The sequence below is a fragment of the Coregonus lavaretus genome, assembly GCF_964263955.1.
Source record: "Coregonus lavaretus genome assembly, chromosome: 35".
In the NCBI taxonomy this organism is placed as follows: Eukaryota; Metazoa; Chordata; class Actinopteri; order Salmoniformes; family Salmonidae; genus Coregonus; species Coregonus lavaretus.
Window position 1 is genome coordinate 9,062,953 of NC_140022.1, and position 18,675 is coordinate 9,081,627.

The 18,675-nt window shown below is 42.7% G+C and overlaps 1 protein-coding gene and 1 long non-coding RNA gene across 2 annotated transcripts; one reads left to right on the forward strand and one right to left on the reverse strand.

The window, feature by feature from the left end:
* The first annotated feature begins 14,769 nt into the window (after nucleotides 1-14,769).
* LOC311109727 (uncharacterized protein) lies at nucleotides 14,770-16,528 on the forward strand. Its single transcript, XM_084152698.1, has 2 exons — nucleotides 14,770-14,966; nucleotides 15,209-16,528. Exons 1-2 carry the CDS (start codon nucleotides 14,786-14,788, stop codon nucleotides 16,234-16,236), a joined length of 1,209 nt encoding a protein of 402 aa, XP_084008824.1. The 5' UTR covers nucleotides 14,770-14,785; the 3' UTR covers nucleotides 16,237-16,528.
* Nucleotides 16,529-17,552: 1,024 nt separating this feature from the next.
* Nucleotides 17,553-18,210, reverse strand: LOC311109792. The gene is made up of 3 exons (XR_014610633.1): nucleotides 18,189-18,210; nucleotides 17,993-18,101; nucleotides 17,553-17,753 (listed from the first exon to the last, which is right to left on the reverse strand). It is a non-coding gene; the product is annotated as an uncharacterized lncRNA (long non-coding RNA).
* Nucleotides 18,211-18,675: the final 465 nt, after the last annotated feature.

Here is an 18,675-nt window from a genome sequence, read left to right on the forward strand (position 1 = left end):
TCCCCGTTGACCGTTTGTCCCTGTTTTGGCAGGTTTTCGCTCTCAAAAGTACACCTTTTGAATAGCAAAACAGCACAATTGGATGTTCTATGTCCACAACAATGTTTAAACCCTATCAGGTGACCATTTGTGAGGTCTGGGAAAAATGTAAGACATTTAGATTTTGGGGTGTAGTTACCCTTAAATGCAAGCGTGCACCAGGAAGAGACCTTTGTTTGGTTAAGCGGTGTTGCTGTAGAACAAATGGCCACTGGAGTGATGCAAATGATCACGGTATAATTCTGCCAGGCAGGCATAGGCTACTTTGTAGTTAACATTTACTTGCGAAGGTTTTGGGGAAAGCCATTCCTTCCCTACCAGAAGAAGGTTATCATTAGCATCATCGCTAACGGCTACAGAAAGTGTAGATATACGCGCGCACCGCACACATGCACACAGACAGGGGCATTCCTGTGCCGTGCCAGAAAGTTCATGGAAATACGAATCACTGATGCATTTTGTTCATGTCTTATGATTGACTTGGGCAAATGAATGCGTTTTCTAACAAGTTGAATAGATTTAGTTGATTTCTTACTAAGTTCAATAAATGTTTGAATATTGTTGCATTTCGGTTTAATGTCTGGATTCCGTGATTCGGTCCGCAACGCCTATTTTATAGGGCCCTAGTCAATGAACTTGTCATAAATCAACATAGGATATGCCCTCTCCCCCCCCCCACCCCCCCCCAAAAAGACTCTATATATATTGGAAATGTAAGCAAGGGTTGAGCTTCTTCAGTTTGTGTCACAAAGTGGATACGTTTCTGTGTCCCTTTCAGAGTGAGTGACACATTGACTTTATATAGTGTACCAAGAGTAGTTCCCTCGCTTACGGCCATACCAGCCTGAAAACTCCCGATCTCGTCCGATCTCGGAAGCTAAGCAGGGTCGGGCCTGTTTAGTACTTGGATGGGAGACTGCCTGGCAATACCAGGTGCTGTAAGCTTTTTGTCCCAGTAGAGCGTGCTCTTGTGTCATGGAGCAACTGCCTTTTATTTATCACCCTAATAATATCATGGATTGTTATTGGACTAAATGCAGTTTGTGTGCTGCCCTGCCCTGCCCTGATCAAATCAAATAATGGACAGTGCGTTTCCCTCAAAATATAGGCAGTACATGCAGCCTTTGTTTTTAGTCTAGGAGACAGTCAATGTCTGTAGTCCATTAGGGCACTATAAAATCCCTTCAATGTTTTGCCTGATTCCGTTAATTCCCAAGTTCCCTTTTCTCCGTTTAGATTTCCCTGTTGACCGTTTGTCCCTGTTTTGGCAGGTTTTCGCTCTCAAAAGTACACCTTTTTAATAGCAAAACAGCACAATTGGATGTTCTATGTCCACAACAATGTTTAAACCCTATCAGGTGACCATTTGTGAGGTCTGGGAAAAATGTAAGACGTTTAGATTTTGGGGTGTAGTTACCCTTAAATGCAAGCGTGCACCAGGAAGAGACCTTTGTTTGGTTAAGCGGTGTTGCTGTAGAACAAATGGCCACTGGAGTGATGCAAATGATCACGGTATAATTCTGCCAGGCAGGCATAGGCTACTTTGTAGTTAACATTTACTTGCGAAGGTTTTGGGGAAAGCCATTCCTTCCCTACCAGAAGAAGTTTATCATTAGCATCATCGCTAACGGCTACACAAAGTGTAGACATACGCGCGCACCGCACACATGCACACAGACAGGGGCATTCCTGTGCCGTTTCAGAAAGTTCATGGAAATACGAATCACTGATGCATTTTGTTCATGTCTTATGATTGACTTGGGCAAATGAATGTGTTTTCTAACAAGTTGAATAGATTTAGTTGATTTCTTACTAAGTTCAATAAATGTTTGAATATTGTTGAATTTCGGTTTAATGTCTGGATTCCGTGATTCGGTCCGCAACGCCTATTTTATAGGGCCCTAGTCAATGAACTTGTCATAAATCAACATAGGATATGCCCTCTCCCCCCCCTCCAACAAGACTAAAATATATATATATATATATATATATATATATATATATAGGAAATGTAAGCAAGGGTTGAGCTTCTTCAGTTTGTGTCACAAAGTGGATACGTTTCTGTGTCCCTTTCAGAGTGAGTGACACATTGACTTTATATAGTGTACCAAGAGTTGCTCCATCGCTTACGGCCATACCAGCCTGAATACGCCTGATCTCGTCCGATCTCGGAAGCTAAGCAGGGTCGGGCCTGGTTAGTACTTGGATGGGAGACCGCCTGGGAATACCAGGTGCTGTAAGCTTTTTGTCCCAGTAGAGCGTAGTCTTGTGTCATGGAGCAACTGCCTTTTATTTATCACCCTAATAATATCATGGATTGTTATTGGACTAAATGCAGTTTGTGTGCTGCCCTGCCCTGCCCTGCCCTGCCCTGATCAAATCAAATAATGGACAGTGCGTTTCCCTCAAAATATAGGCAGTATATGCAGCCTTTGTTTTTAGTCTAGGAGACAGTCAATGTCTGTAGTCCATTAGGGCACTATAAAATCCCTTCAATGTTTTGCCTGATTCCGTTAATTCCCAAGTTCCCTTTTCTCCGTTTAGATTTCCCTGTTGACCGTTTGTCCCTGTTTTGGCAGGTTTTCGCTCTCAAAAGTACACCTTTTTAATAGCAAAACAGCACAATTGGATGTTCTATGTCCACAACAATGTTTAAACCCTATCAGGTGACCATTTGTGAGGTCTGGGAAAAATGTAAGACATTTAGATTTTGGGGTGTAGTTACCCTTAAATGCAAGCGTGCACCAGGAAGAGACCTTTGTTTGGTTAAGCGGTGTTGCTGTAGAACAAATGGCCACTGGAGTGATGCAAATGATCACGGTATAATTCTGCCAGGCAGGCATAGGCTACTTTGTAGTTAACATTTACTTGCGAAGGTTTTGGGGAAAGCCATTCCTTCCCTGCCAGAAGAAGGTTATCATTAGCATCATCGCTAACGGCTACAGAAAGTGTAGATATACGCGCGCACCGCACACATGCACACAGACAGGGGCATTCCTGTGCCGTTTCAGAAAGTTCATGGAAATACGAATCACTGATGCATTTTGTTCATGTCTTATGATTGACTTGGGCAAATGAATGCGTTTTCTAACAAGCTGAATAGATTTAGTTGATTTCTTACCAAGTTCAATAAATGTTTGAATATTGTTGAATTTCGGTTTAATGTCTGGATTCCGTGATTCGGTCCGCAACGCCTATTTTATAGGGCCCTAGTCAATGAACTTGTCATAAATCAACATAGGATATGCCCTCTCTCCCCCCCCCCCCCCAACAAGACTCAAATATTGTGATTGTGGAGGCCAGGTCATCTAATGTATTACTCCATCACTCTCCTTCTTGGTAAAATAGCCCTTACACAGCCTGGAGGTGTGTTGGGTCATTGTCCTGTTGAAAGACAAATGATAATCCCACCAAGCCCAAACCTGATGGGATGGTGTATCGCTGTAGAATGCTGTGGTAGCCATGCTGGTTAAGTGTGCCTTGAATTCTAAATAAATCACAGACAGTGTCACCAGCAAATCACCCCCACACCATAACACCTCCTCCTCCATGCTTTACGGTGGGAACCACACAGCGGAGATCATCCATTCACCTACTCTGCGTCTCACAAAGACACGGTGGTTGGAACCAAAAATCTCCAATGTCCATTGGTCGTGTTACTTTGCCCAAGCAGGTCTCTTCTTCTTATTGGTGTCCTTTAGTAGTGGTTTCTTTGCAGCAATTTGACCATGAAGACCTAATTCACACAGTCCCCTCTGAAAAGTTGATGTTGAGACGTCTGTGACTTGAACTGTGAAGCATTTATTTGGGATGCAATTTCTGAGGCTGGTAACTCTAATGAACTTTTCCTCTGCAGCAGAGGTAACTCTGGGTCTTCCTTTCCTATGGCGGTCCTCATGACAGCCAGTTTCATCATAGCGCATGAAGGTTTTTGTGACTGCACTTGAAGAAACGTTAAAAGTTCTTGGGGCGGCAGGTAGCTTAGTGGTTAAGAGTGTTGTGCCAGTAACCGAAAGGTCGCTGGTTCTAATCCCCGAGCCGATTAGGTGAAAAATCTGTCGATGTGCCCTTGAGCAAGGTACTTAACCCTAATTGCTCCTGTAAGTCGCTCTGGATAAGAGCGTCTGCTAAATGACTAAAATGTAAAAATGTTCTTGACATATTCCGTATTGACTGACCTTAAAGTAATGATGGACTGTCTTTGCTTATTTGAGCTGTTCTTGCCATAATATGGACTTGGTATTTTACCAAATAGGGCTATCAACTGATTGGCTCAAACACTTTAAGAAGGAAAGAAATCCCACAAATTAGCTTTTAAGAAGGCGCAACTGTTAATTGAAATGCATTCCAGGTGACTACCTCATGAAGCTGGTTGAGAGAATGCCAAGAGTGTGCAAAGTTGTCATCAAGGCAAAGGGTGGCTATTTGAAGAATCTCAAATCTATAATATATTTTGATTTGTTTAACACTTTTTTGGTTACCACATGATTCCATATGTGTTATTTCATAGTTTGGCATCTTCACTATTATTTTACAATGTAAAAAATAGTAAAAATAAAGAAAAACCCTGGAATGAGCAGGTGTGTCCAAACATTTGACTGGTACTGTATATGGAAATACCAAAAAGATTAAAGAACATATAACGGATAAATGCAGTGAAATGTGTTGTTATCTGCCTTGGTCATGGACACATTGACACATTTTTCAGCTTCGGTATTCAAACCAGCGACCTTTCAGTTACTGGCCCAGCGCTCCAACCTCTAGGCTACCTGCCATGAGCCAAGCATGTTTACATGTAGAATGGAATAGGTTATATGACCACTATGATTCATTTCATTGTCAGTTCTACCACCTCAACATTGTCCATTTTAAACAGGGTTAAATATCTAGTTAGGGGGGGCACTGTGTAACTGTCAGAAGATATGTGCTTCAGTCAGAAAATTTTTCTCTCATCTCTTCGGTCTCAGCTAGCTAGCCAGCCAGTAGCTACCGAAACAGCTAGCCAGCCAAGCTAGCTGCAGAAATGAAAACCATCAAATACACTTTTCCTAATATTATGACTTACATCAACATCCTTAGCTTGCCCATTCACTAAATATACTGTTAAATAACTCTGACTGACACCCAATAGCTTAAGGATGCTGAGCTATTTAACGTTATAATGAGAAATATGTTGTTATTATGAAATAATCTGGTTGCAAGTTATTATGAGAAATAGCTTTATTATGCCGAAACATTAGCATAGGCTACTCGGCAATCTTGGCTTCCTCTCATGCACAGGTTGACATTATGGTTGGTTTGCTTGAGTTGATCAACTTTTATTTTTGAGGCATTGGGAAATATTAGTGTCATTGAGCAATATAGATGGTGTTGTCAATACTTTACATACATTGCAGAGAATTCTGAGTTCTCTAAGGCTCTACAGACGGAAAAAACAATTGGACCTCCTTGACATAGCATTACTCCTTCTTGATCTAGGCTGACATGGGAAGCTTTATGGATACAAATTAATCTTAAACGCATCCAAGTGGGATATGTGGTGACTCATAACACAGTCAGGTGTTTACTTCATATTCAAGTCCCCAATGGAGTGCGCATTTGTGTGGAAGTCTCTGGGAATGACATTAGCCAGCTAGCTACCTTACCTTCACAAACAAGAAAGACGACATAGAGGAACAGCTTAGCTAGCTAAGTGTCCTTTTTGTCTTGTAATTTCACATTTGGAAGGTGCACTGAAACAAAATTATTATTTCATTTCTAGCACAGCCAACAACTAGCAAGCAAAATATATGAATAATGCGCTGAAATTAGCGACTGAGGGGTCACTATGGTAGTTAGCAATGGCTATTCTCAGGAACAAGCAAGCCCCTATCTGAGAAGCATGTTCGACTGATCGAGTATTCTATTCAATGCATTGTCAATGAACACATGATTTCATAAAAAGTGCATTAGAGTGGCTTGGAAATACAATGACATTGCAAAATGAGGCAAATAATTAGTAGGAAAACATATTTTCATCATTTTGATGTCATCAGATTGACTTTAGGTGAAGTATAACGTTAGCTAGCTAGATAGCTAAGATTTAGGGGAGACCACCGATTTTAGCTAGCTAGCTAACATTAGCATTGATAGCTATTTTTGATTAACTTTGTTAGCTAATGACAACGTTGCCATCCATTTGACGACATGATAATGATGGCAAAGTTGTTTCCTACTAAACATTTGCCTACTTTAGCAATGCCATCATATTTCCAGGCCACTATAGTGTTATTTAGACTAAACAGCCATTAGCTTCCATTTATCACACCACTAAGGCGCCAGTGGGCGGCTTGAGAACGTTCATAACAATGGCATGATGTAACCCAGTGACGGAGGTGCAACCTATGAATAGCAACATTTGTTTTGCGTTATTCTATTTTACCCAGCTCTCACACTGTGTGTGTATGTGTGTGTGTGTCTATCTGTCCGTCTTGGAGTTCCAGATGTGGCGGCCACTGGAGGGCAACTTTAATACTGGAGCACATGTAGGAGCTCATCGTCATGAAATTAATCTATAACAGCTGATACAAGTATCCTATATTAGATGCCACTACAGTGCTAGCTAACTAGTAAATGTACACCGCAGGCGCATTGGCAACATTTCGTAAGTCCAGCTTGGTGAAGACCCGGGCTCCCTGCAATGACTCGAATACCGTCAGGGGGAGTGGGTAGCGGTTCTTAACCGTGATGTCATTGAGCGCCTGGTAATCAATGCACGGCCGCTGCCCACCGTCCTTTTTGCCCACGAAGAAGAAGCCCGCGCCCGCGGTGAGGTAGAGGGGGCAGATGAGACCCTTGACGAGTGCCTCGTCGATATACTTCCTCATTGCCAGTGTCTCCGGCAGGGACAAGGAAAACAATTGCACTCGTGTGGGCATGGCGCCCGTCAGGAGATCGATAGCGCAGTCGTATGGCCTGTGAGGAGTTACAGTGCCTTGCAAAAGTATTAATTCACCTTGGCGTTTTTCCTATTTTGTTGTATTCAACTTCAAATTTAAATGGATTCTAATTAGGATTTCATGTAATGGACATACACAAAATAGTCAAAATTGGTGAAGGGAAATTAAAAAAATTACTTGTTTCAAAAAATTCAACAAAATAAATAACGGAAAAGTTGTGCGTGCATATGTATACACCCCCTTTGCTATGAAGCCCCTAAATAAGATCTGATGCAACCAATTACCTTCAGAAGTCACATAATTTGTTAAATAAAGTCCACCTGTGTGCAATCTAAGTGTCACATGATCTCAGTATATACAGTTGAAGTCGGAAGATTACATACACTTAGGTTGGAGTCATTAAAACTTGTTTTTCAACCACTCCACAAATTTCTTGTTAACAAACTATAGTTTTGGTAAGTCGGTTAGGACATCTTCTATGTGCTTCTATGTCCAACAATTGTTTACAGACAGATTATTTCACTTATAATTCACTGTATCACAATTCCAGTGGGTCAGAAGTTTCCATACACTAAGTTGACTGTGCCTTTAAACAGCTTGGAAAATTCTGTAGCTCAGCTGGTAGAGCACGGCGCTTGTAACGCCAAGGTAGTGGGTTCGATCCCCGGGACCACCCATACACAAAAATGTATGCACGCATGACTGTAAGTCGCTTTGGATAAAAGGGTCTGCTAAATGGCATATTATTATGTTATCATGGCTTTAGAAGCTTCTGATAGGCTAATTGACATCATTTGAGTCAATTGGAGGTGTAACTGTAATGTATTTCAAGGCATACCTTCAAACTCAGTGCCTCTTTGTTTGACATCATGGGAAAATCAAAAGAAATCAGCCATGACCTCAGAAACAAAATGGTAGACCTCCACAAGTCTGGTTCATCCTTGGGAGCAATTTCCAAATGCCTGAAGGTACCACGTTCATCTGTACAAACAATTGTACACAAGTATAAACACCATGGGACCACACAGCTGTCATACAGCTCAGGAAGGAGATGCGTTCTGTCTCCCAGAGATGAACGTACTTTGGTTCAAAAAGTGCAAATCAATCCCAGAACAAAGGACCCTGTGAAGATGCTGGAGAAAACATGTACAAAAGTATCTATATCAACAGTAAAACTAGTCCTATATCGACATAACCTGAAAGGCCGCTCAGCAAGGAAGAAGCCACTGCTCCAAAACAACCATAAAAAAGCCAGACTATGGTTTGCAACTGCACATGGGGACAAAGATCGTACTTTTTGGAGAAATGTCCTCTGGTTTGATGAAACAAAAATAGAACTGTTTGACCATAATGACCATCGTTATGTTTGGAGGAAAAAGGGGGTAAATTGCAAGCCGAAGAACACCATCCCAACCGTGAAGCACGGGGGTGGCAGCATCATGCTGTGTGGGTGCTTTGCTGCAGGAGGGACTGGTGCACTTCACAAAATAGATGGCATCATGAGGAAGGAAAATTATGTGGATATATTGAAGCAACATCTCAAGACATCAGTCAGGAAGTTAAAGCTTGGTCGCAAATGGGTCTTCCAAATGGACAATGACCCCAACCATACTTCCAAAGTTGTGGCAAAATGGCTTAAGGAGAACAAAGTCAAGGTATTGGAGTGGCCATCACAAAGCCCTGACCTCAATCCTATAGAAAATGTGTGGGCAGAACTGAAAAAGCGTGTGCGACCAAGGAGGTCTACAAACCTGACTCAGTTACACCAGCTCTGTCAGGAGGAATCGGCCAAAATTCACCCAACTTATTGTGGGAAGCTTGTGGAAGGCTACCAGAAACGTTTGAGCCAAGTTAAACAACTGAAAGGCAACGCTACCAAATACTAAATGAGTGTATGTAAACTTCTGACCCACTGGAATTGTGATGAAATAAATAAAATCTGAAATAAATCATTATTTCTACTATTATTCTGACATTTCACATTCTTAAAATAAAGTGGTGATCCTAACTGACCTAAGACAGGGATTTTTTACTAGGATTAAATGTCAGGAATTGTGAAAAACTGAGTTTAAATGTATTTGGCTAAGGTGTATGTAAACTTCCGACTTCAACTGTATACACCTGTACCTATGATGAAAATTACAGGCCTCTCTCATGTTTTTAAGTGGGAGAACTTGCACAATTGGTGGCTGACTAAATACTGTTTTTCCCCACTGTAGATGCCCAGGCAGGAGAGGTGAAACGGCGCCAACCGTGCCAACGACGGAGACCCGAGAGGCAACCCCAATAATTTTTTTTGGGGGGGGGCACACGGGGTGGATGACAAGGCTACAGGAGGCTAAAAGGGAGAAGAAAAGTGTAGAGGCACGGCGAGAGGAGCTGGTTAGGCAGCAGAAGGAGCGGGGGTTAATAAAGGAACCCAGTCCCGCTCCTCGCACCAAGAAAGTGGTGCATGTTGCTAGTCCGGTCCGGCCCATTCCTGCTCCCCTCACCAAGCAAGTGGTGCGCGTCGCCAGCCCGGTCCGGCCTGTTCCTGTCCCTCGCACCAAGCCAGTGGTGCGCGTCGCCAGCCCGGTCCGGCCTGTTCCTGCCCCTCGCACCAAGCTAGTGGTGCGCGTCGCCAGCCAGGCCCGTCTGTTCCTGACCCTCGCACCAAGCCAGTGGTGCGCGTCGCCAGCCCGGCCCAACCTGTTCCTGCCCCTCGCACCAAGCTAGTGGTGCGCGTCGCCAGCCCGGCCCGGCCTGTTCCTTCCCCTCGCACCAAGCCAGTGGTGTGCGACGCCAGCCCGGTCCGGCCTGTTCCTGCCCCTCGCACCAAGATAGTGGTGCGCGTCATCAGCCCGGCCCGGCCTGTTCCTGCCCCTCGCACCGAGCTAGTGGTGCGCGTCACCGGCCCGGCCTGTTCCTGCCCCTCGCACCAAGCCAGTGGTGCGCGTCGCCAGCCCGGTCCGGCCTGTTCCTGTCCCTCGCACCAAGCCAGTGGTGCGCGTCACCAGCCCGGTCCGGCCTGTTCCTGTTCTTCGCACCAAGCCAGTGGTGCGCGTCGCCAGCCTGGTCCGGCCTGTTCCTGTTCTTCGCACCAAGCCAGTGGTGCGCGTCGCCAGCCCGGCCCGGCCTGTTCCTGCCCCTCGCACCAAGCCAGTGGTGCGCGTCGCCAGCCCGGCCCGGCCTGTTCCTGCTCCTCGCACCAAGCCAGGGGCGCAACAGGGAGGCGGAGAATCGGTCTCAGGGGACGCTTATATGTTGATTCAGGCTGTGTGTATTCTTTGTTGTGTTAGTTCTTGTTGTAGAATCTAGTATGTATATTTCTATGTTGGCCGGTGTTGAGCTCCTGAGTGGCGCAGTGGTCTAAGGCACTGCATCGCAGTGCTAACTGTGCCACTAGAGATCCTGGTTCGAATCCAGGCTCTGTCGCAGCCGGCCGCGACCGGGAGACACATGGGCGGTGCACAATTGGCCCAGCGTCGTCTAGGGTAGGGGAGGGAATGGCCGGCAGGGATGTAGCTCAGTTGATAGAGCATGTTTGCAACGCCAGGGTTGTGGGTTCGATTCCCACGGGGGGCCAGTATAAAAAAAATATGTAATCACTAACTGTAAGTCGCTCTGGATAAGAGCGTCTGCTAAATGACTAAAATGTAAATGTAAAATGTTCCCAATCAGAGGCAGCTGTCTCTGATTGGGGACCATACTTAGGCAGCCTATTGGCACTAGTGGGTTGTGGGATCTTGTTTTGTGTGAGGTATGTTGTTTGTGTACCTTGGACTTCACGTTTCGTTTCTTGTTTTGTCGTTGTGTTTATAAGTCAAATAAACATGTTTGCATATCACACTGCGCCTTGGTCTGACCCATTCATCAACGTACGTGACACAGTTGTAAATGAGAACTTGTTCTCAACTGGTTTACCTGGTTAAATAAAGGTGAATGAAAAATAAAAAATAAATACACCAGATTCTCAATTAGATTGAGGTCTGGGATTTGACTAGGCCATTCCAAGACATTTTAATGTTTCCCCTTAAACCACTCGAGTGTTACTTTAGCAGTATGCTTAGGGTCATTGTCCTGCTGGAATGTGAACCTCCATCCCAGTCTCAAATCTCTGGAAGGCTTAAACAGGTTTCCCTCAAGAATTTCCCTGTCTTTAGCGCCATCCATCATTCCTTCAATTCTGACCAGATTCCCAGTCCCTGCCGATGAAAACCATCCCCACAGCATGAATCTGCCACCACCATGCTTCACTGTGGGTGTTCTCGGGGTGATGAGAAGTGTTGGGTTTGCGCCAGACATAGTGTTTTCCTTGATGGCCAAAACCTCGATTTTAGTCTCATCTGATCAGAGTACCTTCTTCCATATGTTTGGGGAGTCTCCCACATGCCTTTTGGCAACCACAAAATGTGTTTGCTTATTTCTTTCTTGAAGCAACTGCTTTTTTCTGGCCACTCTTCCGTAAAGCCCAGCTCTTTGGAGTGTACGGCTTATAGTGGTCCTATGGACATGTACTCCAATCTCCGCTGTGGAGCTTTGCAGCTCCTTCAGGGTTATCGTTGGTCTCTTTGTTGCCTCTATGATTAATGCCCTCCTTGCTTGGTCCGTGAGTTTTGGTGGGCGGCCCTCTCTTGGCAGGTTTGTTGTGGTGCCATATTCTTTCCATTTTTTAATAATGGATTTAATGGTGCTCCGTGGGATGTTCAAAGTTTCTGATATTTTTTTATAACCCAACCCTGATCTGTACATCTCCACAACTTTGTCCCTGACCTGTTTGGAGAGCCACTTGGTTTTAATGGTGCGGCTTGCTTGGTGGTGCCCCTTGCTTGGTGGAGTTGCAGACACTGGGGCCTTTCAGAACAGGTGTATATACATACTGAGATCATGTGACACTTAGATTGCACACAGGTGGACTTTATTTAACTTATTATGTGACTTCTGAAGGTAATTGGTTTCACCTGATGTTATTTAGGGGCTTCATAGCAAAGGGGGTGAATATATATGCACGCACCACTTTTCCGTTATTAATTTTTTAGAATTCTTTGAATCAACATCTTTTTTTTCATTTCACTTCACCAATTTTGACTATTTTGTGTATGTCCATTACATGAAATCCAAATAAAAATTCATTTAAATTACAGGTTGTAAAATAGGAAAAACGCCAAGGGGGATGAATACATTTGCAAGGCACTGAAAGTAAATCTCTGTATTTCATACTACTGTAATCTACTGTAATATAATCTAGTTATGGTATCAAAGCAAGTACATTTATTGTATTATACTGTACAAAAGTAAATGCCGCCATAATCTGAATGAATGAAATTCATTGAGGGGAGGGGGTTTGTATTTCACAGTATTTTACTGTAATTACAAGAGATTGGTGCAAGCAGGGTGGCTGTTAGATAATGTGTTTACACATTACAGCATATCAATGAATATTTGGTGTTATATATCACTTGCACTTGTATAGTAGTGGTTCCCAACCTTTCTTCCCCAGGGCCCCCTTTTTCACATTTGAAAAATGCCACGAAACACAACAATTTTCCCTGCCCACAATATTTTCCCACAATGCACCATAACTTACAGTATGCTGCAATAAAAAATGTCAGAGTATTTTACTGTTAATATCCAAATTACCGTATAAATTACAGTTTTCCATTACAGTGTGGGCACCAGAGGATTCCAATGCTGCAGATACAACTTGCCTCACGAATGGAACCCTAGGGCTCTGGTCAAAAGTAGTGCACTATCTAGGTAATAGGGTGTCATTTGGGATTCAGGTACAGTCACTTTCAATAGCCATGTAAAAATTCAGCACAGCAGTCTCACATCATCATACCCCTCAGACTCTAAGCAGCAGCACTTCTAACACGTTATAAATATAGCCCGTCTTGAGGTTTCCCCTGACAGTGCCATCTAGCATCTGGGATGTTCACAGACATGTTTCTGGTTTCATTATCACTAACCTTAACCCCTAACTCCTAGCCTAGCTAAAATTAGCCACCTAGCTAACGTTAGCCACAACATATTGTAATTCATAACATATTGTACGAATTGTAATTCATAACATATTGTACGAATTGTAATTCATAACATATTGTACGAATATTGTAATTCATAACATATAATTCGAAATGGATGATGGACATCCATAAATGAATACTGTACATACCATAAGTACCTTAACATATCATACAAATTGGAGTGTCCTGGATTTACGTTTACTATGTTACGTCTACCCTACCCAGAGACATTTTGATTTCTATATAGGCTATTGTTAAAAAAGAGGAGTCTAAGTTTGTAACATTGCTAAAGTTGTTTATCAACTAAAAAATGTGAGCGCAACTGAGCTAATTAAAATCAAATCAAATTTGGCACATTTTTATTTTACCAGGCAAGTCAGTTATGAACAAATTCTTATTTACAATGACAGCCTACACCGGCCAAACCCGGACAACGCTTGGCCAATTGTGCACTGCCCTATGGGACTCCCAATCACGGCCGGTTGTGATACAGCCTGGAATCGAACCAGGGGGTCTGTAATGACACCTCAAGCACTGAGATGCAGTGCCTTAGACCGCTGCGTCACTCGGTAGCCCATGCTTCGAATACAACAGGTGTAGCCCTTACAGTGAAATGCTTACTTACAAGCCCTTAACCAACAATGCAAAAAAATTATGTTTTGTTACAACTGAAGTATCTGATCATCAATAGATTAGAGAAAAAGCTATTCGTTTTTTAACACAGCAGCCGCATTTCATCAGTTAGGTCCTTGTTTAATAGCCTATGACATGTTGTTGTAATGTTGAAACTTCTTACGACTATAGGCCCTTTTCACGATGACGTCATCTAACTTCCGCCTTTCCGCGTAGCAGGTTAACTTCACTTCCGTTCGCCCGTAACCTGAGACTTCTCAACGAAAATACAACTGTTGACCACTAACTAGCAAGCTAGCTACTTGAAGAAATTCCAAAAGGTACGTTTAAGTTAAATTAGTAAAGTTAAGAGTAATAATGTTTACGTATATGCAATGGTTTGTAACTTGCTAACGTTATTGTTAATTCATAATTGTTCACTGCCTTAGTTACTTAAAAGTGGGCTAACGTTAGCTAACAACAACTTAGTACCAGATACCGATAACGTTAAAAGGTAGCGTTACATTGCTGCCTGGCTGTAATGTAACAAGTTTACTTAGCTAGCTATCTAACCCTTTGTTAGGCAGTTAGTTTATTCATGAATGTATAGTAACTCACCTATTCAAATACTGTTGTGCATGATAGCTAGATAAATATTGATTCCTGGTCAAAGCTGAATGTTAATTTAGCTGTTTCTTTTCTCCCGGTGTCTGTATCGCAACAGTATCCCATCCAACACCGAAGCATGGCACAATCTTCGAGAAGATGCTATTGCAGTGTACCATTTTGTTCAAACAACAAACAGAAATTCCCGTATCTGAGTTTTCACGATTTCCCTGTTGATGGAGAAATACGTGCCCGTTGGGTGAGGGCGATCAGGAGAGATGAGGGACCAAGTTTTAAGATTCTTCGTGGGAGCACCTTTGTTTGCAGTCAGCACTTTCCCCCTGAGGATAGATACACATCGGCCAGTGGACGGATCCGTATTAAACAGGGATCAGTGCCGTCTAGATTCCACTGGAATGATTGGGGTAAGGATAGGTAGACAGCGTTAAACGTAATACTACTGTAATCCAATAATATATTACTTGTACAAAATGTTTAATAATTTAATCCTGATGCAATATAGCTGCTACATTTTGTCATTTTAGGGACTGAAAAGTGATTACCAAAATGTATCATGACAAGCATATGGTTAATTTCACACATATAGGAGGCGGCTCACAAGCTCGGGAGTCAGTTTACCAGCGAGCAAGAAAGCGTCTTGGTGTTGCTGTCCTGGATGATTCTGATCATGAGATGCCTGACAGCACAGAGGGTGCTTTGCCTGCAGTGACAAACGATCACGACTATGCCTGCCGTCCTTCTCCTGGTTAGTATTACAAATAAGAGTAACCATGTATCTGTTTGGCAAAAAAAGTAAAAGTATATGGCAGTTAAGTAAAAATACTATTTTATACTACGATTTGGAGTAACTGGTCTCTCTGTGAAAAGACTTGGCGTTTTAAACCTCATCCATCTTAGAAGCTTCTTCAGTTTTATTTATTGAAAATGGGATGGGATAGATGAGTAATAACTAACCTACCAACATGTATGCTTTTTCTTCCCCTTAAGGTAAACTGGACAGTGCTACTCAAAGAATTCGAGAGTTGGAGCTGCAAGTGTTGTCCCTAGAAATTGAGATCCAGCACCTGACAGTTAAGAAGCAGCATCCACTCCTTTTTAATTTTTGTGTCACAGATGAGGACTATCGCTACTACACACGATTCAGCTCAAAGGAGGTCTTCACTGTGTTTTGGGATTCTGTTTATCCCTCTGCTTCACGGCTTGTATACTGGTCTAAGGCACAGCAAACGGCACATGTGACACCTAGCCCTCACCGAAAACTTCCACTTATTGATGAACTATTTATGTTTCTGTGTCGTGTTGCAGCTGGGCTTCAGGAGAAAACCTTGTCTACCATCTTTGAGGTCAGCCTGTCCACAGTTAGCCGCATCATTTTAACATGGACTAGCTACCTTTACCAGGTTCTTGGCTCACTGCCGGTGTGGATGACAAGAGAGCAGGTGCAGGCCACAATGCCTGATAAGTTCAAGCTCTACTGCCCTCAGGTGAGAGTTATAGTAGACTGCACCGAGATCCGCTGTGAAACACCATCCTCCCTCTCACTACAGTCAGAAACCTTTTCGAGCTACAAAAATCACACCACCTTTAAAGGGCTGATTGGTGTAGCTCCATGTGGTGTTATCACATTTGTATCAAAGCTCTACACAGGCTCCATCTCCGACATGGAAATAACACGGAAATGTCAGATCTTGCATTTACTTCAGCCCGGAGATGAATTAATGGCGGACAAGGGTTTCCTGATCGAGAGGATGTTGTCAGAAGTGGGGGCAACACTCGTCATCCCTCCACTGAAAAAATCTCCTCAGCTCAGCAGGGAGGACACTCTTAAGACCCAGGCCATCGCCCGGCTGAGGATTTTAGTCGAGAGGGCCATACGGAGGGTGAAGGAGTACCATATCTGGGATGGGCTTGTTCCTCTTTCCACAGTGGGTTCAGTGAATCAGCTGTGGGCCATCTGCTGCCTCATGTCGAACTATCAGGGACCTCTTGACATTAAAGGAGACAAACCAGTCTGATGTTTTTGTCAACTGGAAGTTGTATATTTCCTGAGTAAGCTAGATGGGCTGTAAATAGAAGTACTTTTATATTACTGTATTGTATGTACAAAAAAATGTAAATATGAATTAACTTTGTTGGTAATTTAATTGATCTAATGTTATACTGTATGTTTTTGTTAAGGGTAATAACTTTTTCATAGCTATTAATGAACCTAATGTGATATATTGTAAAAATATCCAACTATTAACCATGTTATGTGCTTATGTGTCATGGCACTGATGGAACTATTAAATATATGTTTGCAAGCAACTGCTTCCAATCCTTTTTGATTTTGGTAAGAGCATTTACAACATCGCAATCCTTTTCAAAATTTGTATTTCAATACATAGATATACAGTATATAACACAATTAAGTTCATTTGCAGTTAAAGAAAAACATGTCGACATTTACATCACAATCCTTTTCAAAATGTGTGTTTCAGTACATAGGAGATATACAGTATATGACAAGTTAATTTGCAGTTAAAGAAAAAAATGTCAAAGGTTCACCTTCTACATTTACCTTAACACTATTTACACATAAAATTCTGCCTTATGTTTTATAACTTAAGAAGACATCCATGTAGATGTTATAATAGAAATGATCAAGCTTCTGTCGCATTGAGTGGATAATCTCCTCATCCCTAAAGATTCTCTCAACTGTGAAGTCAGTGCGGGTATCTGTAATGAAGTCACACCACTGAAGTCCGCTTAAGGCGAGTTGGCCTTGAACCTGATAGTAGTATTTGTGGCTCTTCTTAAGGCAGGCCTGGCCTTTAACTGTGATCAGGTGTTTAACTTGGGTAACATTTTCAACATCGCAACTCTTAACCTCAGCAAGACCAAATGGTGGTGCTTCTGTTGGGCAGAAGACTTTAGCATCCGGGCTGGCTGCAAGGTGAGGTGAATCAGGTTGATGATGACCCCGCATTGTTTCAGAGAGACATCGCAAAAATCAGAATATTGCCTCAGTATCTCAGGTTCCAGATCCAACCCTCTTCTCATAGCAGCTGTCTGAGGAGTTCCTCTCAGAATGCGGGTTGCCAAAGCCTTGGCAGACAACTCCCCACGAACATGGCATATTTCACGGAATCTGCTGGCTGTCAGTCGGGGTTTGCGTACCTGGCTCCACAGCTGGCATTCTGACTGCATTCTTGTTTCTGCTTCAATAGCAGCAGACATCTCCTCTGACACAATCAGGCTGTCCAAATGACATTGTTGTATGTAGTTGGGCTCAAAATCAATGGGAAATTTAAAGTTGTAACCTTCAATAGGCAACTGAGGAAACCACTGGCACCAGGGTGTTTAATAATATCTCTACTTAATTCTAGAGGGCACTGGTAAGAAAGCACAGACCCAAATGGCACAGGGCCAAATTTAGAGTCCACCAAATTAAGGCCCTCAAGCCCGTGCAGCAATTTGCAAATCCCTGGTTGTGGACGGATGTCTTTCAGTTTCTCAGCACTGGCCATGACGTGAGGATCCGGAATAGGCCCTGGCATGAAAGTGAGATATGTCAAGTTTAGATTTCATTAAATGCCACCTTATCTTTTTCACTAAAAAAGACAACCACACTCATCCAGTCTCGTACATGCTTCTAATACAAATAAAAAAATATCCACTGAAAGTCTATATAAAAAGTAACAAATAATAATCACTTTTATGTTTGTATTATTTTAGAAATGCACTAAAGTCTTTGTGCTCTAGTACAGGCGGGGGCTCATTCAGACTCACCATCATAGGCTCGGTACAGTGTGCACTTCACACCAGCTCTGACACTTGTTTTTTTCTTAGCCGCTGGTTTACACACCGCCATATCATTGGTGGCCTCTGGTACAATTCCCTGTGATATAATAATGATGAACAATACATTGTCAAAAGTCAATACAAACTGCAAAGTTCTGCATCAGTGTAACAAATAATATCTGACCTGTGTCCTAGGCCGGTGCCAGGTCTGCAGTGCGCTGGTGCATGACAGAGGCAATGGCACTGTCTTAAAGCCCATGGTAACATAGTGAGCACTTTGAAAAAGAAGTGCTACTATGTGATTACATAGTGCTTTCCCAGCAGAGCAGGAACATGACATGTGATTGAGTACCACAGGAACCTCTGCAGAGTCTAGTGTAACCTGTTCATAGAGACATAACAATTAGTGCTGTACTTACAAAACATTTTTTCTGCGTTTCATTATAAACTACTGTACACAATTTTCAAAACCCAATTTCTTTTTTTAATTAAGAAAAATTGGCTGTTCTGAAACCTTTGACAAGTAGTGCCAACACTTATCGAAAATTTGAACATTTTGAGTTATCACAGAATCTTTCCCAGTCTTTATTGCCGTCAACAACCCACATCGGTTTGTAAGAATTTCGTTGTGTATTAAGTTTAATGATACAAAATCAGAGCTCAGACTGAGA